Raw genomic sequence first — 25,549 nt, 5'->3', positions numbered from 1 at the left:
CCTGTACATGACAGATACTAATTCAAACAGCTTCAGTGATAATCTTTTCAAAATAATAGGCAACGGGCAGTGGGGAGAAATGACCCAAACAATGTATGCACATGTGAATAAATGAATAATTAAAAAATAAATAAATAAAAATAAACAAAGTTTTTTAAGTTTTTTTAAAAACTTAAAAAAAAAAAAAGGCAACATGTAACCATAGTGACCAGTGAGTGAGTCAGCAGCCAAACTGGCAGGATTCTAATAATTCCACAACCATAAACATAGATGACCTTAAACTTAAAAGAAGCAGAAGTCAAGTATTTATATATTCACCATGGATATATGCAGTATCTTCATCAAGAATGACAAAAAGTGGTATGAAATAATGATCCACATATCTCATAAAACTGTGAGTTAAAAAAGTGATAATGTGTACAATAGCCTCTTCTAAATACTTTTGTTCAGGGGCTAATAAGCTTATTTTTGGAGTAATAAGGAATATTATTTTTAAAAATGCTGCCAAAAAAAAATAGAACCTAAATTTGATCAAATCTTTAGAACCAACTACAATTTATTGAAATGCAAAGGATAGAGAAACACATTAAACACCACCACAGAGACACTATCTGCAATATCCAGAGTAAAACACCAAAGCAGCCTAATTTTTTCAACAAATAAGTTGAGAGAAAAAGAGAGAGAGAGAGAAGAAAGTTATTATTAAACCAGCCACCTATTCTTGGAATATTGGAATAAGCCTCACTTGGTTATAACAAATTAAAGATATGAGCAGCTAATACTATAGTAGTAGACAGCTGAATTTGGATACCTAAAACTTTAACATTTTTACAAATATGTTCATGAATTAGACTGCCCAGTAATTTTCTCTTATTTTCCGATCATATAATGAGTTAGGCACGTTCTTTCTTTATATACACAAATAGTTTATGAGCAGATTCAACCATAGATATCACAGATGTTCATTTGTTAGATGTCATTTGTAAATATCAACTAGGCCCTGTGTTTTCTTGGTGAGAAAATTTTAAACCACTGATTCAATTTCTTTAATGGTCACAGTAGTCAGGTTACCTACATAAAAGCCAGTGTTTAACAAACCATATCCATATTCTCCTTTTCCCAACCATCCTTTAAGTTACCATCCCCCTGACTTCCTGTCCTACTTAAGTACTGTGCTTTGCAATAACTGCTTACTTGTCTGAAATGCTACCCTGGTCTCATTTCCATGTGGCTTGAGCTCTTACTTCTTTCAGATCTACTCTCAAACACCATCTTTTCAGAGTCCCTCTCCTAGACACAGTTTCAAAATAGTATATACCATCTCTACTATCATAATTTTAATTTTACTAATTTTCTTTTAATGCTTATCACTATCTAATATCTATATTCATTTATTTGTATGCTACTGAGAAGGGAGGGTAAAAGACTAAGTCCCGTAAGAACAGGGACATTGTTACTTTTGTTCATTCATATAATCTCAGTACCCAGTATTTAGTAGACACTCAAAAATGTCATTGTAATAGCTTACAACACGATTCTCAAAAGTTGATCTAGGGACCACAGGATCCCTAAGAACCTTGTGGGTGGTCTGCAAGGTCTCACATACTTAGAATTTTCAGAAGTTAGTAACAAGTGATATAACAGAGAGTAAATGCAGAAGTAGGTATATGAATCCAGACAACTTCTAAGAAGCTAGATATTAAAGATATCTACAAGAATATAAAACAATTCCACACCAGTCTCACTCATACTTTTTTTAAAGAAAAAATAGTTGTTTCATAAAAATGTTATTTTTAATAAAATGTAATGGGTCTATTATTGCCATTTTTAAACAAAATATTTTATTTTCAAATACAATAAATGTCAATGGACAAAATCCACATTAACAAAAGTTCTTTAGGGTTCCCAAAAGTATAAAGGGATCCTGAGAACAAAATGTTTCAGAACCACTGGCTTAGGATATATCCAATCCCTAACTAAACCTTAATTCCATATAAATATATAAAATTCAGAGTAAAATTTAAAAACCTATGAACACCTTAACTGATTTAAAAAAAAAAAAGTGGGAAAGGCTAGGAAACAACAACACGGTATTAAGGAAAGAACGAAACTTTTATATTTGGAAGACTTGGGTTCAAATCTTAACTGCATTGCTGTGCTGACATTTCCCTGAATAGTCACTGAACTCTTTACGTGCCTTGTTTCTGAAATAGGAATATTAGTGAGTGTCCTACTTTTTCTTAAGATCATTAGGAAGCTCAAGTAAGATAATAAATGTGAAAGCTTGCTATTGACTATTAAGCACTAATTAAATATAAGCATAAAATTACAGCTATTGTTAAATTTTACCTCTGTGGCAGACAGATGGACACTTATGGTTTCTACATCCTAAAGTTCGTCCACAGTTTTGATCACAAGGTGGACAGTTTCCAGGACAACACTAAAGAGAAAGCAATATATAAAGATCATGCAATTTGAAAACCCAGGCATAATATGTCATTAGTAGTTATTCACAAAACTTATGGAAAGCGAAACATTTTTTTCACTTTAAGAATGAAAATATTCAAAAGTATCAATATTCTTCTGGTAAGTATATACCCTATATTAAGAACTTACTAGTTTAAGTAGACAATGACCTCATCCAATAAAATCAAGCTAAATTTTCTTGCCCTTTAGTTAATTATTCTATGACTTAAAATATTTCCATCAGATAATTGTATTTACTTATCTATGTAGAGACTGACAGCATTAACTAAAGGAATGGATCTGGTAAAATCTAGTCAATTCAGGCAAGTAGTCTGGCTAGTTTTAAAATTCAATTAAAATAAAATTGGTTTAATATATAGAATAGTTTGGCAATTATTTTCAAAACATGGGATCAGAGGCCAACCAAGTAAGAGAAGCAACAGCTGCACAAACCTTTCTTTGTCACTCCCTTGCTTTTCGATCTGTTTGTGATAAATAGAGCTATGATCTGTCCTAATTTTTCATTCATGAATACCAGATACCTACTTAGAGAGTATATAGCACCATCCTAACTCCTTCTTTGACTTCTCACATACCCAAGCTTTAGAAAGGATATACAGACTACAAACTTCTTAAAAGAAATTTAGGGCTGTAACTTACATTAAGAACAAGGTTCAGTATATAAAATTAGCACCAAAAGAACTGACTTTATTGAAAAGTAATTAATCAACCAAAACTGTTCACTCAATTGAGAGATATTTACTGAATAAGATATGTGACTATCACTTTGCCAATGGAGTAGGAGAAAAGTTTATGTGGTCCATGACTTGAGTAAGCCCGTCAGCAATTCTACTTCCAAGCACGGTGGAGTAACAATGACTAGATTTACCCCTCTGTCTCAATTAGAAACTCAGACAGAAGATATGAAGTACAATTTTAAAAATTCATTAGACACATAGGACAGCAATCCCTAATAGAAAAGAAACACAAAACATGAGCCCTACAATGGCATCAGCCCAGGCCTGGCTTCCAGGCTGCAGTACAAGGAGGAAAACCACAATCAGAATCTGGTGGTCTCACCAAGTCAAGTACACAAAATTGATAGGTGAGGGAAGCCAATGTGGCTACAACTTGTAATGAGGGAAAATCTCTGAAGAACTTCAGAACAGACCCCTTACGTACTCAACTATACCTGTGTAAGAAGTTATCCAAAACCTGAGAAAGAACCACTGGAAGGAAAGGACACCAAACTTCACAGGTCACATAGGGTTGGGAACAGCTTGTGTTCCTTATAGTCAGAGTGGAAGGACCTCCTGATACAAAGGCATCAATGGAATACTTCAGAAGAGTTATTGCCTCAGTAGTGGGACCAAATGATTTCTAAGTTAACTTATATTTGTCCCAAAAGTACTTAAAGGAATAAATTTAAAACAAAACCAAACAAACAATGCCAAAAATGACATTCACAATGTCTAAAAACCACTAAAAAATTTTCCAAACAAGCAGAAAAATACAATGCAAAGGAACAGAAAAATCAATCAACAGATCCAAGAATGAGAAGTTATATAATTAGAACACAAATACATTCCAAATATACAGCCTATCGGTATATAAAAGATGACAAGGAGTAAACATGCAATGCAGAAACATGGGAGATACATAAAAGTCCCAAGTACAACTTCTAGAGATGAAAATACACAGCTGAAAAGAAAAAATGCAGGATGAGGAAAAGAGATTATACAGAAGCAAACTGATAAACTTGAAGACAAAACTTTATCATCTATCTAAGATAAAGACATGAAAAAGACTAAAACAATAAACAGAGCATCAGTATCATCTAATACATCAAAATCTCAGAAGGGGACAAGTAAGAAAAAACAAAAAATATCTACTAAAGATAAAAGTTATAGAAATTTGATTAAAAAAAGCAAAACTATAAGCCTACAGATCCAAGAAGCTGAATAAAAACTAAGCTAAGGAAGCGTAAAGACACTAATGCTATGGAATACCAGGACATAACTGCTAAAAACCTCATGATAAAAAGAAAAATCTTAAAAACTAGTCAGAAAAAAAAGAGATACATTAGGTAGAGGAAAAAAACAACAATCACACCTCCTTGTTAGGGAAAAAAAAGCAGGCTAGAAGAGAATAGGACAGCATCTTTTAAGTATGGAGTGAAAAACTGTCAAACTGGAGTTCCACAGTGAAAACACTTTTCACAAAGACTAAAGAAAGATATTTTCAAACACACAAAGTTGAAAAAATTCAAGACCAGCACCACAAGAAATGTTAATGGAAATTCTTTATATAGAAAATAAAATCAGATGGAAACTTTAACCTATACAAATATATAAAAAAGGCACCAAAAATATATGATCATAAAGGACTACTTTTTACTTTTCAAACTCTAAAAACTAACTAATTATTTAAACAAAAATAAAAACAATGGATTTGTGATTTATAAAATACATGGGTATAAAAGATGAGACTCAAACACTTTAGGTGAGGAGAAAGTATGTAAAATATGCTATAGTAAGGTTCTTCAACAATATAAAGCCTAAAAGCAACAGGAAGAGGGGCAGGGAGGAAAGGAGGAGATAAAACAAGTTATAACTAATAAGCAAATGAAGTAGATAAAATAGAATCATTTAAAAAATAGCAAAGACAAAAAAGAAAGGGACAGACACAGAAAATAGATAACATGATGGCAGATTTAAGTCCAACTACAATAAAAATCACATTAAGTATAAGTTGCCTATAAAATTTAAATGCTGTCTGTAAAAAACATACTTTAAAGACATGAGCAGGTTAAAACCTGAAAGAATGAAAAAATATATACCATGTTAACAGTAAGCAAAAGAAAACTGAAATCATCACTATATTTCAACAAATTTAAGAATAAGGAATTTTATCAGAGAAAAGGATATTTTGTAATGAAAAAGGAAACTCAGAAGAGCTACATATATATATATATATATATAGACTCAATAAAATACTCCAATCGTTTATACTAAGCTAAGCATTAATAATAATTTCTCTTATTACCTAACTTCTATTAAGTCTCAACCACCAAAATGAACTATTACTCTAACACCCTGAAAACCAAAGCAAGCTGAGAAGATTATTATTCTTGAGACAAGAAGACTGTTGTCTTTTATTTTATTTTGAGACAGGATCTTACCATGTAGCCCAGGATGGCCTTGCACTCAAGATCCTCCTGCTTCAACCTCCTGAATGCTGGGATTATAGGCATATAATGGATGCCACTACACCTGGCTTGAGACTCTCCTCATTTAAAAAACTGGCATGAAGTCTGCAAAAAACTGAAACTAGATCCATGTATATCACCCTATACCAAGATTAACTCAAAATGGATCAAGGATCTTAATATCAGACCCCAAACTCTTAAGTTGATACAGGAAAGAGTAGGAAATACTCTGGAGTTAGTAGGTATAGGTAAGAACTTTCTCAATGAAACCCCAGCAGCACAGCAACTAAGAGATAGCATAGATAAATGGGACCTCATAAAACTAAAAAGCTTCTGTTCATCAAAAGAAGTGGTCTCTAAACTGAAGAGAACACCCACAGAGTGGGAGAAAATATCTGCCAACTATACATCAGACAAAGGACTGATAACCAGAATATACAGGGAACTTAAAAAACTAAATTCTCCCAAAACTAATGAACCAATAAAGAAATGGGCACGTGAACTAAACAGAACTTTCTCAAAAGAAGAAATTCAAATGACCAGAAAACACATGAAAAACTGCTCACCATCTCTAGCAATAAAGGAAATGCAAATTAAAACCACGCTAAGATTCCACCTCACCCCTGTTAGAATAGCCATCATCAGCAACACCACCAACAGGTGTTGGCGAGGATGCGGGGAAAAAGGAACCCTCTTACACTGTTGGTGGGAATGTAAACTAGTACAACCACTCTGGAAAAAAATTTGGAGGCTACTTAAAAAGCTAGACATCGATCTACCATTTGATCCAGTAATACCACTCTTGGGGATATACCCAAAAGACTGTGACACAGGTTACTCCAGAGGCACCTGCACACCCATGTTTATTGCGGCACTATTCACAATAGCCAAGTTATGGAAACAGCCAAGATGCCCCACCACTGACGAATGGATTAAGAAAATGTGGTATCTATACACAATGGAATTCTATGCAGCCATGAAGAAGAACGAAATGTTATCATTCACTGGTAAATGGATGGAATTGGAGAACATCATTCTGAGTGAGGTTAGCCTGGCCCAAAAGACCAAAAATCTATGTTCTCCCTCATATGTGGACATTAGATCAAGGGCAAACACAACAAGGGGATTGGACTATGAGCACATGATAAAAGCAAGAGCACACAAGGGAGGGGTGAGGATAGGCAAGACACCTAAAAAACTAGCTAGCATTTGTTGCCCTTAACGCAGAGAAACTAAAGCAGATACCTTAAAGCAACTGAGGCCAATAGGAAAAGGGGAACAGGTACTAGAGAAAAGGTGAGATCAAAAAGAATTAACCTAGAAGGTAACACACACGCACAGGAAATCAATGTGAGTCAACTTCCTGTATAGCTATCCTTATCTCAACCAGCAAAAACCCTTGTTCCTTCTTATTATTGCTTATACTCTCTCTACAACAAAATTAGAAATAAGGGCAAAATAGTTTCTGCTGGGTATTGAGGGGGGGAGAGGGAGGGGGTGGAGTGGGTGGTAAGGGAGGGGGTGGGGGCAGGGGGGAGAAATGAACCAAGGCTTGTATGCACATATGAATAATAAAAGAACAATGAAAAAAAAAAAAAACTGGCATGATTTCCCACTAGTATAAATAACTAAAGTATTCCTGAACATCTGAGGACCAAGTCAAGACAGCAGTTATCATGGACCCAAAAAAGAACAATCCAAGAAAATGCTTAAATCAGTATCCCAAGCCTATGACACATACCTTTCTCTTGCACTGATGCTTCTGACAGTCACGCATCTTAACACACTTAGTTTCACACAGATAAGATTTATGACACGGCATTCGTTTTGTATGTTTTCCACAGCGACAATGCTTTTCCACTTCCTGGAATAAGCAAAGGAGTGCTATTAAATTAAAACTGACTTTTGAACAAAACAAAAAAAAAAACTGACTTTTGTTAGTTTTTTCCCCATACTACAATTTCTAAATTTTAACAGAAATTTTATAAAAACTTAAAACCAAAGCTGAATATCCTAAAATGCTTTTTATATTTTACTTTGTTCGAAAAAGAATTTCCTATGAATTTGTTATTAAATTTAGTAGAAATTCGCTACTTGTTTTAAAAAAAAAAAAAAACACATATTAAAACCACTTACATGCAGTTACAACCATAACATCTGTACATCTTGTCTTGGCATAGCAAAAAAACTGGATTACCTAGTAACCTGACTGGGTAACTTGGTAGTCAAAACCAAGCGACATACGAAACTTTAAAGTCTCAAATCTAGGCATTCCTTTCTTTCCACCATCACTGGGCCTAATTTGACATGTCTCAATGTCTTCTGGGAACAAACAACCCCACGTTGGACTAAGTAAAATGAGAACATTAAAACTTTTCCAAGCACAAACAAAAGGTAATTTTTAGGTTTGATTGCTAGCATATTTTCCTGCTTCTTACCATAAATCACAACACATACAGATGATGACAAGATGTACATGAAAGTAACTAACAGAAAACAACCACAAGACAATCTCATTTGACATATTATATACAGTTCTTAAAAGTAATTGATATAGGACACAACTAACTTGTCTACATGTTTCACAAGGACCTCGGTGACAACGTTGTGAACATCTATGGATTCCACATTCGAGTACTTTGTCACAGCTGTCTCCACAAGTTGGTACATCTTCTGTACAAGGTAAAGAAAACTCTAAAAGTAGACAGAATGCTAATGTTAATAAGATAAACGGTTACCAAGCACTAATAAAGTATCAAGTTCTTTAAGCTACCCTGAAGAATGATGACCTTTCAGATTATGAATTTTTTTATCCATACAATTATTGGATAAAATTAACTTTAATGAAAATAATCCTTAAAATTTGCAAAGCTTACGCTTTTTTTTGAGACTGGGTGTCAATATGTAGCCCAAGGCTGTCCTTGAATTTATGATCCTCCTTTTCTCTGCCTCAAGTGCTGAGATTATAGGCATGAACCACCACACCCAGCAAACTCATGCTTTTAAAAAAGAAATTTGACATATGACAAGTCACTATTCTCAAGAAACATTTTTATGGGCTAACTACTTCAAAAATAGTTACCTAAAGAAATGACTAAGACTACAGAAATTTCTATGAGAAATTTCCACAATACATAGAAATTTTTGGAAAATTTGCTCTTAATCTCATAGAATGGAAAAGACGCTGACTTTAAAACACTATAAAACTCACCTTTAACAAATATATGACAATCTTATGAGTGCCATTACTAATGGAGAGTCAAGGAAGCTGACTCAAACTGCAATCCAACAATGCCTTTATTTCAAAAGAGCCAAAAATAAGTTCATCTGTAACTTAATCCGCAATAATGGCAACAGTCCAGCTGCCCCATTATTAATATATCCCACCAGAATGGTGGCATAGAATGGTACACTTATTACAATTGACAAACTTACAATGATACATCATAATCTCTCAAAGATCATAGTTTACCTTAGGGTTCACTCTTTCTGGTATATTTTATGGGTATGGGTAAATGTACAATAACACATATCCATCACAACAGTATCATACACAGGGGTTTCACACCCCAGATCCTCTGTGCTCTACTCATTCATCTCTCCCTCTCCCCACCCCTTATCAACCACTGATTTTTTTCACTGTCTCCATACTTTCACTCTTCCAAAATTCATATAGCCAGAGTACTACAGTATAAAGCTTTTCACAGAGCAGCCTGATTAATTTAGTAATATGTATTTAAGTTTCCTCCACGCCTTTTCATGGCTCAATAGCTGATTTTCCTTAAAACAGACTCACTTGATTTCTGACATGGACAGAACCTCTTCCCAGATCGAGGACATTCTCCACAAGCACCAACATGGCACACTTGTTCACATGTATGATTGCCACATGGCAGTGTTTTTCCACATACCTAAAATATAGTATTACTAGTGTAAAGGATTTAAAGTTAACAAAACTCTGTACAGAACATAATCCATTTTCAATCATGTAAACAACTTCATGTCCTTCACATTTATGTGTAACACAGATGTCATACACACACATATATATACATATGTATATACACATGCATTTCCTATGCACCAAATAATGTATTTTTAAAATATAACAAAGGAAAAAGTACACACATTTTCCTATGTCCACCACTAAAGATTTCCAAACAATACTAAAACCATGCTAATTCTAAGACAAACACCTGCAAAATAAATTCTACTTCCTCAAGAAAGGAAGGGGATGCTAGTTGAAGAGAAGGGAAACAGAAGTAGGGAAAAGAAAAAGAGAGTAAAAATTATACAGACTTCAAGTTCAACAAGTAGTCATTACTTTGAAGTAATTTTTTCCTCTAGTATTTAAAACATTAAATTAAAAAGAAACTTCTTAATATATGTTACAGTTCATCTGAGTTGGTATTCGTTCTTATTTTATTCAACTAAACTTAATTAGCATTTCTGCTTCCCAGCAGGTAGGTCCTGAATATTCTTTAATACCTGCCCCTCAAAATGCATATGTACACTTACTTGATCACAGTGCCACAGTGGACTTGCACAACTTCTTTCAGCCACTTTTCTGCCACAGACACATTTTTGTCGACTAACTCTTGGACAGGGCTGACAATTTCCTAAAATCACAATGATAAATTAGCACACAAACATAAAAGCAACCAAGACTGCTTTGCCTTTTGTTTAAAGAAAATAGCTAAGAGGTATAACAAGTACCTGCGTGACAAGGATTTTCACACTTATGTTGCCCACAAAGCAACTTCCGTCCACATGGCAGCTGACAGGACCATTCCTTAGCACTGCACCTACGAGGGATAGCTTTTGCTTTCTTACAGTAACAAGTAGTTGTGACCATCTTTGGACAAGGAGGGCAGGGACCTAGAATCCAATAAAAGGAAAAAAAAAAAAAAAACCAGAAGTCAGAAATTAAACTTTCAATTCCTACACCTGCCAGTAATTTCTACAACTTTCTTTACTGACACTGTAAGACGTATCAATATTCTCTCACAGAGAAATTAAGTTCTCAATTCAACTCTCACAATTTCTTTTGCCTCAATGTAAGAAGCAATAACCAGCCACAAGCAACTGAAAGTGCAATATGTAACTCACCCGGATGGCAAAGAAGTAAACACTTATGGCCACAAGGAGGCTTAAATTCTCTCTCACATACTTGGCCACATGAATGAGGTACAAGCCATGGATCTAAAGGTGGATCTTCTACTTTTCCACAATAGCAATAGTATCTACTAGGTGTTTCTGATCTTTTGTATTCAAACCTACATTTTGGACTACAAAGAAGAATGAGATTATTAAAGTTAATTTCATCTTTAAAAAAGCAACATAAGAGACAGGAACAGTAACACATTATAGTCTATTCAATTAGTTTTTTGTTAAGAAACTCTTAGCAGTCATTATATTAGTTTAAAAAAATAAGAATTTACTAAAATTTAACCGTCTAGAACATCTCTGTATAATATAATTTCCTGAGAAGATGGAACTGTTTTTTACCTTATTATTAAAGTATACAACAGCCACTTGTGGCACTTGAGATATGGCCTATGAATATAACCCAGAGAGAATCACGGTTTTTTTAATCTTGTAAAATGCCATGTCTCATCTGTTATAAATAATTGGTATTTTGTTGAAAGAGTTCAATTGCCCTTTACTAAAGAAAAAATGTCTACTATTCCTTTTAGCTACAGTGGAGAATGTGTGCTTTTAGTAAGTGCAGATATGAATGGCTAACAGGCAACTCACCACGTGTTACACTGCCCATTTACACTGATAAGGAACTGTTTCAGTGAGGGCAACATGTGCAAACGTGAGAGTTTTATTTAAAATAACGGAATTCCAACAATAAAATGTGATGACACTATATCTTGTTCATCAACAAGCAGTACCTTAACAGAAACACATTTTAAATTTATTTCCATAAAACTAATTTAAAACAATTAACATTTTTACCAAACTCTAGCTACATCTTGAGAAATGGCTTTTCAAACAAAACAGTCACTTACTTTTATAATAGCTATTTAAAAATTGTGAAATACAGAATGCAAACTACACAGTTGATGAAATATTTGTTCCTTTTCAATTTAGGAGGAATATGTGTTATTCTCTTTACTTTCTTCTATGGCAAAATGACTACTTAAAATAGGAATGTAAAGAGCAAGGGTGAGAAAAAGCACATGTGAGGTTTCAATCTCTAAAACTAAAAGTCAGACTATCTGGTTTAATTCTGTATCTATTAAATACAAAATTAATAGATACAGAATTATCTGTTAATAATAACAGATATTTGTTGTAAAGGGATTTTTACAATAAATAATATATAGTATCAAAACAAACAGAGACTTTGAAATTTTAAAGTGTTCAAAGAATCCCATGCATTCATGTGCATTCCATGAAGAAAAAACAGTATTTCTAAGAGCAATACCAGCAAACAGACCTCAGTTGGAACAGAAAAGGGACTGAATTCATATGTCAGAGATCTTAGGTTTCCAATCCTGGCTCTACCACATAATAAAAGGAGGCTTCACCCACCTTTTCCCTCAACTAACTTCAAATCCTCATTGCTAACAGGCAAATAAAATCTCTCACTGATTGCTGAAAATTATTTTTACAAAGTAACTTGCATGTTCTATATTTTTAGAAAACTACACCACCACAATATTACAAATACATCAGTATTTATGACAATAAAAAGAGGTCTGATGCAAATTCAGATTTTGTGAGGTCTGAATCTTATACAATTTGGGGATCTGTGTTAAGAAAAAGAACACAAAGTGATAAATAAAAAATTAGTGATAAAAGTTACAAGATGTAAACACACAAGCTCTTCAGCTTAGGTCTCATTACCTTGTCAGTGAATCTACCTCTCTGGGCTGCCAATATGGTTAAGACTTTTATTGTCTTTATTTAGTGGAAATATATTAATTTTCACTTTTTAACTTTTTCTCAAAATATTACAGAAAACCAAGGTCAAATAATCACCAAAACCAAGCAAAACTAACAAATGTAGAAAATTAATGATATACACTTGCAATTTTGAGATTTCAAGGATAAAACTGGAAAGCCTATAATTAAACTATATTACAGAATAATCTTGTACAATATAATACTATCATACACTAATAGGAATTCCAGAAGAGAGGTACAAAATTAGGAATGATTCTCAGTCCCACAGAAAAGAAATTAAAGTTCTTTAAAAGCACAATTAAAGAGTTGTTTTGCAGGAGAAAAATAAAGTCTGAATGATTTATTAGTTATTGACAGGAACTAGTATTTTTTCAAATTGAAGGGGGAAAAAAAGCAATTACCAAGGTCCCGTATCTTCACAAGCCAAATGACTAATTGAAAGCCAAACCTGGACACTGAAATGCCAACAAAGCAACTTTTGATCTACAACTTTCATTTATTCTGCAACTTAAAAAATTCAATGAACTACAAGAAGTTACCAAGGCCAAGGATAATCTCTCTTTCCAAAATCATCGTCCGTTAAAGAAGATACAAGAAACTGGCTGTCTTTAGCCCACTTCTGGATACAAGGCATGTGAAATATACAGAAACATCCCGAACAGCTCCAAACCTAAGATAAAGGTATCAGAAATTAACATGTATGGGATGGTTTTTCTTTGTTAATTACACAATACTGTAAAACAAGTATCATACTGAAGTACTTTCAAAAGCAACCTAAAGGACTAAAGAAAAATTCTTTCCTGCCAATATAAGAGAAGAAAAGTTCTTCACAAAAATGTCTTTAGGAATAGAACACTTTAAAGAAAAATATTATTAGATTCAATCAGCTAGAAATAACTACAGCTAATCTCTAATTGCATGTACATATTGCATGCTGCATATATACATATATATATATTTCTTCCTTTGTAAAAATGAAGTCATACTGGTACTAACTAATATGTAATTGTAGTTTCTTAACATAGTATAAGCACTTACCCTATCAAATACATTCACACAACATAAATTTTATAGCTGTATATATACTATAGATTTATGTACATAATTTAACTAACCAATTTGTTATTGTTGGACATTTATGTTGTTTCTAATTACAAAAAACACCACAAAGGAATCCTTAAATGTAAACATATGCATATATTTCTTTAAAGCCTTTTTGTTATTTAAAGCCTGCCAACATTTTGCTATAACTGACAAAGCTCAATTCTGCTTTCCTTGCAATATTTTACAACCATGTAAGAAAAATCAGATGTGTATGTGTATTGTATGAGCTGACAAAAACTTTTTTTTTTTTTTAAAGTTAACTTCTTAGTTTGATTTCCTCTACCCAAGTAGTACCTGAGTTAAGAACTTGGACACAGAAGTGAGGAGATAAGACAAGGAAGAAGAAAAGCCAATAAACAGTAAATTGTTGAGATTACTATAAGGGCCACAGCAGCTCAATCCTGCAAGAAGCCCTGAGAAGAACACCCTGTAAAATAGGTGCTGGAATAACCCAGCGCCACCCACTAAATGGGAGGCTAGAATATTCATCCACCAATTTCCTAGGAGGAGTGCTGTCCCAAGGCACAGTAACTCCCTGGGGCCTTTATACCTGCAGTCAGTTCTCAAGGCCAACAAAGACCCAAAGGAGGGGAAAAAAGCCACCCACACACAGAATAAGTATTTAAAGGGGAACTGAATGCAGAGATGCTCTTCATGCACTGCACCTAAAAACAAAGTGAGTCAACCAGAGGTGACTCTTGATCACCCAAGGCACCTGCATTTGCTACACTCTACTATGCAACCTGAACATGTTAATTTCTAATTCACTCTACAAAAGGAGCCTGCATCATCTGGCCTGAGTTTCTTTCTCTAGGCAACAAAGCTACAATGGCAGTGGATTAATCTGAGATCTAAAAGCTGAGTCTATCATATCCAGTCATTTAATTGCTTCATTAATGCCCCTTTAAATTTACATACAGATAACCTCAATATTAGGCTATAGCTCATCTAAGGATATGAGTTATGACTGAATCTTTCTCCCCCAAATGACCTTTGCCACTGACAATGCCTTTGACATCATTAGGAGAAGTTAACTAATAAACCTGAAGTATAACTGACAAGTTACACTTCCTTGAAGTCAAGGACCGTATCTATCTTTTTCAAACCACTAAAAGGGGTGCCTAGCAGGCATCAGGGTCCGGGTTTGATCCCCAACACTACAAAAAATAATTAAAAACAAAAAAACAGTGAATATAATGTAAGATAGTACATTTTAACATTCCATATTTGTAGCAATCTCTAAAGTACAAATGCTAAAAATGCTTTATCAAATCAACATGTACATTAAAATTGATAATACTTGCTTCAGATAATAGAACTAAAATATTGAAAGCTCACCTGATAATTTTTTTAAACTTCAGATTTACAAAATGAAGATTCACATAAAAAAATTGTCAAATGAAGCATTTTTAAACAAAAACAAGTAAAAGGATAATAAGTGGTTACAAATTATAAATGTAAAGCAAGATTTTTGGGAAGACTTATTAACATCATTAAGAAGAAAAACTTACTGCTTGGTTTCTCTTCACTGAAGCAATACAAATTAAGCATGTCATAGCCCCTGTTTGAAAAGCTTCATTTACATACTGTTTTGTTCGCTCTAATTCACGTGTATCTCCATCTTGAAATTTAAAAAATCGAAAATCTCATGTTAAGCAACATCTGAAAATAATGTAAACTCATTTACAGCATCACATTATGTAACAAATGCCAAATAATATTAATTGCTCAAAACATAGTTACAAAATGCAAAGTTTAACAAAGGAGAAAAAAAAGTACCTAATAAACTGTCAAAAGGTTACATCAGTGAATTAAATCTTACGTATTTACTTCAAAAACACACCTTAACTCTCTCAGTGAATACTTATTTCCTTAACAAATGTGGGAGGAGCAAAACCATAGGCAAGAGCACCAAGGCACAAAGTAATAAAGGAAAACATTAAAAAATGAAGCACGAAAGAAAAAGTCAAAACTACTTTTTGTTATGTTATGATATGTTGTTACATTATGCATGGGGATGTATGTTTAGCACATAGCATATTCTTAATAAAACCTTGCTGAATGAAAGATTCTGTGGTCATTACAATAACCATGTTTCATTAAATTGTGTTCACTATTTCTGCTTTAAAAAAAGAGGAGCATAAGTTTTTTTTTTTTTTATTACTATTTTCTTTAAGCAAATATGGAGCCATTTATTTACTAGGCACTATACTATTAGCATTTCCATAGAATTTAGTGAGCTATTATTATCTTGATGACACAAAAATTTGAGACAAAGAACAATTAAGTAACCTCAGTGTGACTACAGAGTGAGTCCTCTTAATTCTTGTGTTGTTCTACAGGAATGGGCTATGGCTGAAAGGTCTAAGAAATATCAGGTAATAGCAAAATAAAAGAACAAATTCCTTAAATTCCAAATGGACACCAAAGGAAAGTAATTCAAGACACGTTAGTCTAAGAAAAATAAGCCTACATGCCTTCAGTACAATCAAAGTTGTTCAATACAGATTGACTGAGTCTCCAAGAAAAACAAACTTACATAAGTATAGAACTTACCAAAGCAATAACCTAGTTCAAACCAAAATTTAAAGTGCCAAAAAGAAAAAAATCAATAAATAAGACACATGGTTAATTCTTTACATTCTAAAATCATCACTTACAAAAGTGTGCCCTACCATCCTATAAATATAAATGCAATTTAGGATATTTAAAAAAATGTAAAAGCACTCTCCAAACTACATAAGATTATTAAAGACAAATGCTTTATTTTAAGTAAACATTTTTAAAATATCCTTAAGCAAAATTAGCAATTATGTTCAATATGCTGTGTTTGCTTTTCAGCACAGCTGTTTTAACAAATACCTAACATTTTAAATTTCTTCTAATTTAACAGATAATTCATATAAATTATAATTTAAAAACATGATGGAATAAGCTTTGACAAAATAAAGTCTAACTTTATCTTTACAAAACTTATGTAAGATTTCTTTGAAATTTGTATTAAGGTTTGGCTGCAGCAGTAAAGTGTACTACACAGCATGGCACAGCATTCTGAAGTCATGCATTTCAAAAAGATCACTCCAGCAACTGAAGAAAACTGCCTATGAGAAAGTCAGGACTAAAAAGAGCAGGAAGAACCATTAAAGGCAGTTATAAAGAATTAAACAAAAAGTGGCCTTAAGAGAGTTACTAATGTATCTCGGTTTTCTCATCTATCAAATAGGAATAACAATGACCTCAGTTATTACAAGGATTTAACCCACATATTGAATAAGGTCCTGAATTAGGCAAAGACACTGTGTAGGGAGAAAAGAGTAAAGTAAAGAAATTTCGGCAGGAGCATCACAAGTTTGAGGTCACCCTACAAAGTGAATTCCAGGCCAGCCTGCACTACATGGTAAGACCTTTTCTCACAAAAAATAAATAAAAAATTAAAAAAAAACAACAGAGAGAATGAATGAGAAAACCTAGGAGGCTTTGGTGACAATTAGATTGTGTTCCTTTAAAAGACAACCCCTGGGGTGGAGGAGTGGTTCGAGTGGAACAGCGCCTCCCTAGCAAGCATGAGGCCCAGTTCAAACCTCAGTACTGCAAAAAAAAAAAAAGACAACACCCATGCCATCATCTCTGTTTCCAGATTTCCAGCTTACATGGGTGACCAAGAAGGTTGTAGTGCTGAGATAAAGAAGACAAAAGAAGAGATAAGTAATTTTTCAACATAAATGTGATGCATCCATAGGCCATACAAGGTAGAGACACTCAACAGAAAGTTGACTATGTAAGTTTGAAAGTTAAGAATCACAAAACTGTAAAGACTGTGCTCAGATAAATTTGAACTCCTTGATAAGACCTATGTTCAGTTCACTAACGTAAAACAAAAGCCATTTCATTACTCTGACATTTATTGTTCTTAAATCAAGTGAACAGATTTCCTTATTTTGGTAGAGGCAAAGTTGCAGAACACAGAGGAGTGAGAATAAAATATGAATGCATTTGATATGAAAAAAGTAGCTTAACATTTAATAATGAAAAGTATATTAAAGATGAGTAAGACAGGCAAATGATGTTTTCTCTACACATTTGAAAGATTCACTGAGTTACGTTACCTATTCCTGTTTAAAAACAAAGTCTGCCTCTATCCAGATGGTTTAAGTGAGGTCCAAAAGTGCTTAAGATTACTTTCTCTGAATTTGTCTACAAACAAGAAACCCCCTAACCTTAAAATTACTTTCATCAACTTTTACCTTGCTGAGCTTGACTATTAGCTATACTTCCTTGACTTAATTCCTTAGCAGATATGGCAAATTTCCCAGAACCCTACTTGACAACGTATATGCAGAATACACAGGCCAACTACCTAATCACAAAAGGTGGTGAGATGGGAAGAGGAAGGGGTGAACTAGATGAATTGTTCTGTCTGCCCTAAGATTAACTCTCCTGTGCTTGAACTGCCTTTATTCCGACAAGTACTCCAACTCTGCTGTACTTTTTTTTCTGTTGTACTGACAGTTATAAATTCTGACATTAATGGCCTTACTCAAGAAAGCACAATATAATATGAAAATAGCATAATGAAACTCACTAAAAACCTATTTTAAAAGGGAGAAGAGGGAGGAGGGTTAAGAAAGAGTAATAGAAAGGGTGAATTTGATCAAAGGACATTATACACACGTGAGCATATCCCAATGAATCACTTTGTACAATTAATTTACACTAATAAAAAAAGCACAATATAATAACTAAGGATGCAGCAACAGGGAGTAGAAGAGATGTGATCTTATAATGTTGAACTTTATAACCAAGGGAAGACAAGATAAAAAACAAACAAATTTTTAAAAGGTAAGGAAAGAGAATAAGCTATGATAGAAAAATCTCTGATCATCAACCTCACAAAATGTATTACATTACAGCCAACAGCTATATACTACACGACAGGCATTACTGACTTATTTCATCCTAACCACCCAAAGGTATTTCTTTACCACTAAATCCATTTTACAAGAGAAGAAACAGAGTACCTGAAGTGTTAATTATTATGTCACACATTATATAGACAAGACTCAAATTTTGGCAGTTTGGCTAGAGAGTCAATGTTTTTAAATACTTTCCCCATAATAGGTACAAGTGCAGAAGTCTAATCTACCTCAGAATTTTTCTGCTTCTACACAGAAAATACAATCAATAATCCCAGTAATAGCAAAAGCGAAGTAAACTAGGCTCAAAGCCAGCTCTGTCATTTAGTAACTATACAGCTCAAGGAGAGTTGCTTCAACTATGAAGAGTTGTTTCCTAGAAAATTTCTACTGTTTCTTAAAGCTCTAACTGGATCCGAAAGTACCAAAAAGAACTGAGTAAGATTATATACATGTATTACCAGCATAAGGGTACATAAACAGCATGAGACATATCTATAAAATGTTGATAATACATGCAAGAATGTTCAAATGACTTTAAGTATAAAATGTGGAAAAAAGTGTAAGAACACCTGTATTTATCTTTAAAATAATCTATTTCTACAACATAATACTAAGTCACACACAGCAGCATCACTTGGTCCTCTAGCACATAAACAAGTGTGGCTTTAAGAACAAACCAGCTGGGCGATGGTGGGGTGGCCCATGCCTGTAATCCTAGCTACTCAGGAAGCTGAAATCAGGAGGATTGCAGTTTGAGGCCAGCCCAAGCAAACAGTTCTCAAGACCCTACCTCAAAAAAAAAAACCATTACAAAAAAGAGCTGGCTCAAGGTGTAGGCCCTGAGTTCAAACCCCTGTACAGCAAAAAAAAAAAAAAAAAAAAAAAAAAAACCAACCCCAGATACACACAACAGATAATATTAATAGTCTATGGCTATACCACACTGAATGCGCCCAATCTCCTCAAATATGAATATACATCAGACTTTAAGAAATTTAGGGTTTTTAAGTATGAACATCAAATGGGAATAAGATATAATATCAAACTAATGAAGTCAAGAAATGAAATAGACTTCGAAATACCTTTAACATGATGAAAAAGAGATATAAATGAAGAACAGATTGAACGAGATATCCCAAGTCCTCTAGCCCAATCAAACCACAACCCAGGACAACTTGTCCTACCTCTCAGGGAGCTGTGATAGCAGCCTTCCAGCATTCTATTGGAATGTCAATGAAAACCACAGGAAAAATCCTAGGGCTGTGAAAGAGCCACCACCGTATTTGCTTTATAGAAAAATTGGTATTAACACCACGTAATTCAAATAGCAAAATGCATAAAAACTCAACTTTACAAGATGCTCATTCTTAGGAGGCAAAAACTATTCCATATAGTATAAAAGTGATGCCAAAGAATGTCAGGAATAAGCTTACATTGAAAAAAAGATAAAATGTAAAAGACCAATACCTGTCTGAGTAGTGTACGTTATAAATGTATTAGCAACTATTTTTCCCTGTTTTCCTTCAAAATCTTCATCTCCTTCTTCTTCAGATGAAGAGCTAAAGTGTTCTTCAACAAGTTTTTTGGCTGCAGCTTGATTAGCCTTCTTTATTTCCTCAAATTTTCTTTGAGACAGTAGTTCTGTTAAAAGAAAAAAAAAATGGTTTCATTTCTGCAAATCTGTATCCTTAAAAAGTTATGATACTAATATCTTTTTTTTTCCAAGCCAATGAGACTGCATCTTGTTTGGGCTTTTTTTGCCTACGATATCATTTTTAAACATGCATTTGAAAGCCACCTTTGGAGCATTCTACCTTACTATAATCCTTAGAAAATGTTTTTGTTTTTCTCAAATTTCTTGATAGGCTAAAGAAAACACAAAAAAAAGTTCCAATTTTGTAAATATGCTACTAAAAGCTATAAAACATTATAGGAAGTAACTAACAAATCAAGGGAAAAATGATAAAGATATAACAAAAATATCAAAAACCTGATGATCAACCTCAAAATAAAAACATCAATGAAAAACTAAAATGGGATGTTTTACAATATATTGTACGCAGTGATTTTTAAGAGGTGGAGATGTGACTCTGAGAGCACATCAGAGTCAGAGAGAGGAGTGCTTCTTCAAACCACTCTCTTCTGAACCACAGCCCAGCCCAACCCAAGGCACCAAAGAGTTTGCAGATAGTATTCACCATGTGCCTACTATATTTAAGTGCCTCTTAGAAAGTTCAAGAACTCCCATCCTTCAATGTGGACATGCTGGTGGTCATGAAAAACAAACATACTGAACATTAGTCCACACAAAATGTTAACACGGAAAAAGTGCTTGTTACAACTTTTTCCAAAAAAAGAATGTTAAATTTTAAGTTTGGAGTGGTCCTTCTTCTACTCTACAAAAAGAGTATTAAAATTACTCTGCATTTGTTCTACTACTATTCTCCTTAACACTGTCTGTACTTCTTTTGTTTCTTGATTAAACAGCAACGTGAAACAGAACTAGATTACTTCATAAAACATATTCCCAATGAGACTTCAAACTTCTTGAGAACAAGAATCCTGGAAATTTCCTTCAAGTATTAAGTGTTAATAAGCTCTTACGGACCACGGCCATATTTTAAGAACACAAACTGGCAGAAATGATCTGAATTCATTAGTGCCTATTTGAGAGGATTTTAAACTTATTCATTTAAATTAGTAATTTAAAACTCTCTTTATTTCCCTCATGAAATGTTTTCCTTTTCTTACCACAGCCAGTTTGGTTGGTAATTATCAACCCAAGCTGACTCTTTCAAGTAAAACTGGAAGAAAATGTATATAATGCTCACCTAAACAACATTGGGTACTGGGAAAAAAAGTAATGGCTGTAAGATATACAACTGAAAATAAGATGACAAATATCATTACTCCATGGGAAATTAGCACATAAACATATGACCTTAAAAAAAAAGACTGAATTGGACAGATACAATAAAAAACACGTGTACCTTGATAAATGTATTTACTTACCACCCTTTCAAGGAGTTACAGAGTATGTCTGTAACTTACCTTCCCAGGTATTCTTTCTTACAGTTAAATCTCCAGTATCCCGTTAGCGAATGCTTGCTTTCCTTCCACGCAAAAAATACAAGAAAGCTTACCAAAATCGTTTTAGGCCTACTAACTGAACACTTCCCCACCACCATCATGAAAATTCAATAAACACAACCTCACTGAATGCGACCTTACTTCAGGAGAAAACTCATCAGAAGCTCAATTCTGGTCCCTATCCCACAAAAAGGTACTCTGAAAAATACATTCCAAACAAAAACATAAAATGACTCCAAGGATTATTCTCTCTTCTCCATGCACAAGTGTGTGTTAAGTGCTGTCAGGCTCCACTAAAACATGGTCTTGGATGACCGGAACTGCTAAATCCAACACCAGATATAACTATGAACAGATCAGACGTTTGTCAACAGACACCACAAAAGTACCACCTGCTAAAGTGCTTACAGGGTATGAACAAGTAAAGGACGGCAATCTGGAAAAGATGGCCAATAACAACCGGTCCCAGAAGTAGGAGAGACCATGTAAGATGGCGTGCCCACTCCCTATCCAAACGGTATTTCTGCGACCACAGCCCAGCTATTGCCATACACAAGGCTGCTGAAGCTACCAACTCTTATTTTATCATTCAAAAAAAAAAAAAAGTTGTTAAGCAGATGTTTAAAAATGAGCACACGCTGGCAACCCATTCAGATTTCAAGCACCGTGTTACTCACACCACACTACGAACTCAATGAGACCAGCGGTACACAATTTACAATTTCCAACTTACACTCTATGGACTCAGGTAAGCAAAGAGTGATGGGAAGAGAAGTAACCAAAGAAACGCCTATTAAAACGACAATGACTTGTGTGATGGAAACCTGCCTGCAAGGTTTAGAAGCAGGCCCTCTAAATACTAAGCAGGGAAGACAGTGAAGCGGGAGGGCGGAAGAGCCCACTAGGACGGTGCCCCGGGACCCGCACCGGCGACCGCGCGCTCACCGCTGGCCCCGGCCGAGGGCGTCTGCGGCGCTGCGGCTCCCGCCCGGCCATGCCCTCCGCCTGCAGCCGCGGGGGTCGCGCCTCCTCCGGCTCCGGCGCCGGCGCCCCCCGAGCCCTTGCCTCTCCCTCCTCCCGCGCCGCGGAGAGGGACCCCATTTCCTGAGGACGGGGCCCGTCCTCGGGCACGGCCTCGGCCACCGGCCACCTGGCGCCAGGAAGGTTCCATCCCTGCAGAGGAAAAAGAAAGAAGTGAGGAGCGTGAGCACCGCGCGCGCACGGAGACGAAGGTCGGGTATCGGGGAACGCAGGGTGGGAGGACGAAGTGCCGAGCGTGCCTGAGAGCCGGGAGGACTTGGAGCACGTCGGCGGCCCGCTCTTTCCCAGAGGCTAAGTCCCTGCTAACGCCAGACTCTGGAGACAGACCGAGAGGACTAGGTAAAGAGATGGACCGCGGGGCAGAGAAGAGTCGGGGAGATGGGAAGCGCCTCCTCAGCCTCAGGAGAAGCGCCTCCAGGAAACAGAAAACAGCAGACTGACCCCCACGGCCCCCGCCAGGAACCCTCTGCTGGAGTGGACCCCACCGAAAGCTACGTCTCCTTACCGGCGGCGTCCCCCCACACCCGCCGCAGCGACTACAATTCCCAGAATCCCCTGCCCAAAGCCGCGGAACGCGTGGCAGAGCGGGGCACTTCCTTATCCGGGTGGTTCAGTGCGCGCGCGCCAATCGCGAGTCTTCCGACCCCTTGGGAACTACAATTCCCGGCGTTCTCTCGAGTTCGAAAGGGATGCATGGCCGGAGAAGACGCGTGCTGGGGAGCTGAGCGGGCTCAGAAGACTCTTGGTCCGGCAACTGGCAGGTGCTTCCGCCTAAACCCATCTGGTTGTCCCAGTGCTTCAGGATGGCCCCAGTTTGCTTTCTCCTACCATTAGTTTAGTCTTGGGGCTTGTGAGAGATGGGAAAAGTCTCACGGGAAAAGCACTTAAAATGAAAACACGTCGGAACTGGTCGCCGTGAAGAAAGAAAGAAAACTAGGATAGGAGAGAGTTGCGGGAAAAATGGCTGCAGTTGAGAGAATAGATGCTCTTCTGAATTGCCTAGATCAATGTGGAAGATCTAACTCCTATTGTTAGCATAGTCTCTTATAGTTAAAACTGAGCATTCGCTGGAGCAGGCCGATTTTTACTTTTGAGACGCCTCCCTCTAGTAGATTTTATTAGGAAAATAGCTCAGAGCTAGGAATCAAATATTTTCTGCTGAGTTTTCCAATAAGATATACATATAGAGAGATACATAGATTTCAATAATTCATCTTGTGGTCTGGAATCGAGAAGTTTATTGCTTGCTATTTGGGATTATGCAACTGAGGCAGGCTAGAAATAGAAAAAGATTGGAACTCTTAAACATACATGACTTGACCTGTTGCATTTCCGATTGAACATTTTCTCTCTCTTTCTCTCCCCTCACCATCCCCCCTTTCTCTTTCAATTGCAAAAAATTTTAACACCTGCCAAGGCTCCTTTGCTATTGCACATATGCACACAGTGATCTAGCACTAGCCCAGGGACCACCCACATCCCTCCCCACTCCCTGATTATTGGTGATCAGAAACTGCCCAAATCTTTCCCCTCCCACGGTTTAAAAATGCCTCGAAACAGAAAGCCCGTCCTTTTTCCCCCGCTTCCATACCTTCTGGCCCACGTAGTCAGATGGGGTCCCACCATTGCCTTTTGTAATGCCTTTCCGTATCTGTTAATAAATTCTTATTACCTCCCTTACAACATTCACGTGTCTTGCGTGCATGCTTCCACTCCGGACACAAAGAATTTGGAAATCTGATCAGAGACCACATAAGCTACAGCACAACTATTCAACTTAGCTAATTCCTTGACATTAATCAGAACTATCTAATAGTACTTATTGTCAGTTACTCTTGAAAGTGTTTTACATATGCATTAATGTGTTGGGGTTTTTTGTTGTTTTTGTTTGCTGAGTGGAAGAGGTGTGTCCCTGTTGGCCAGGCTGGTCTTTTTTTTTTTTTCCTTCATATTTGCATACAATGTTTGGGTCATTTCCCAACCCCCACCCCCACCCCCTCGCCAGGCTGGTCTTGAACTCAATATCCTTCCTCCTCAGCCTCCTGAGTTGCTTAGATTTCAGGCCTGTGCCACCATACCTGCTGTATTAACTAATTTGGTACTCACTTCCCCATTTTACCTCAGAGGTAAAATGACTTGCCCTTGGTTGTGTTGCTACTCAACACAACCAAGCTTTACTCCTAAGTAGTCAAATTTATTAGAAATCATGTTTTAACCTTATACATATAGGTATTGTATAATTGCCTGTACATTATCCAAACTCAAATATAATGTCCTTGACAATGACGTGATAACCTTGGCTAAAAAGTAACACCGCATGTGTATAAGGATTTTTAGTTTGAAGCTGCAGCCATCTTTGAGAGTTTTAAAGTTCCAAAGTTAGAGTTTTCTACGATTTTCAGATGCTCTTATGAAAGAGAACTTAGCAATTGTCACTGAGTAATATCCAGGAAATACTGAGTGGCTACTAATGAGGGAGATCCTGCTTAGAACCATGTTATATGCCAGAGAGTTAGAAGAGCATATTGTCCAAATCTGCATGCCAAATCTTCATGGTAACAAATTGGTTCCATTCCCCCAAAGATTTCATAGCTAATAGTAGTGTCCAGCATTCATTAAGTACTTTCCATTCGCTAGCCTTCTTCCAAATCTATTTTTCTTTTACTTATCTAATCTGTGCTACAGCTCATGAAGTAAATACTGTCATCATTGAAACCATTATAAAATTAGGAAATAAAGGCACAGAAAATTCTCTTATTCAACATCCTAGCAAAGCCAGGATTGCAACTGAGTAGTATGACTCCTG

At 35.7% G+C, this 25,549-nt stretch overlaps 1 protein-coding gene across 4 annotated transcripts in view; it reads right to left on the bottom strand.

Annotated features, from left to right (window-relative positions):
* Window positions 1-23,359, bottom strand: part of Nfxl1 (nuclear transcription factor, X-box binding like 1) — a 44,538-nt gene extending 21,179 nt beyond the window's left edge. The window contains exons 1-12 of one of the 4 annotated variants that reach the window (XM_020158466.2): window positions 23,249-23,359; window positions 22,648-22,875; window positions 20,080-20,253; window positions 15,208-15,317; window positions 13,132-13,262; window positions 10,784-10,962; window positions 10,391-10,552; window positions 10,193-10,293; window positions 9,471-9,585; window positions 8,244-8,368; window positions 7,416-7,538; window positions 2,350-2,440 (exon numbers count right to left, since the gene is read on the bottom strand). In XM_020158466.2, coding sequence (XP_020014055.2) covers window positions 2,350-2,440; window positions 7,416-7,538; window positions 8,244-8,368; window positions 9,471-9,585; window positions 10,193-10,293; window positions 10,391-10,552; window positions 10,784-10,962; window positions 13,132-13,262; window positions 15,208-15,317; window positions 20,080-20,253; window positions 22,648-22,873 — 1,537 coding nt within the window. In that variant the 5' untranslated portion in view covers window positions 22,874-22,875; window positions 23,249-23,359. Of the gene's footprint in view, window positions 1-2,349; window positions 2,441-7,415; window positions 7,539-8,243; window positions 8,369-9,470; window positions 9,586-10,192; window positions 10,294-10,390; window positions 10,553-10,783; window positions 10,963-13,131; window positions 13,263-15,207; window positions 15,318-20,079; window positions 20,254-22,647 lie in introns of all 4 variants that reach the window. The other 3 variants (XM_074042315.1, XR_012435813.1, XM_074042314.1) reach the window with 3 other exon arrangements.
* Window positions 23,360-25,549: the final 2,190 nt, after the last annotated feature.

The sequence above is a fragment of the Castor canadensis genome, chromosome 9, assembly GCF_047511655.1.
Source record: "Castor canadensis chromosome 9, mCasCan1.hap1v2, whole genome shotgun sequence".
NCBI classification, from domain to species: Eukaryota; Metazoa; Chordata; class Mammalia; order Rodentia; family Castoridae; genus Castor; species Castor canadensis.
This window is presented reverse-complemented; position numbering and strand designations above follow the sequence as displayed.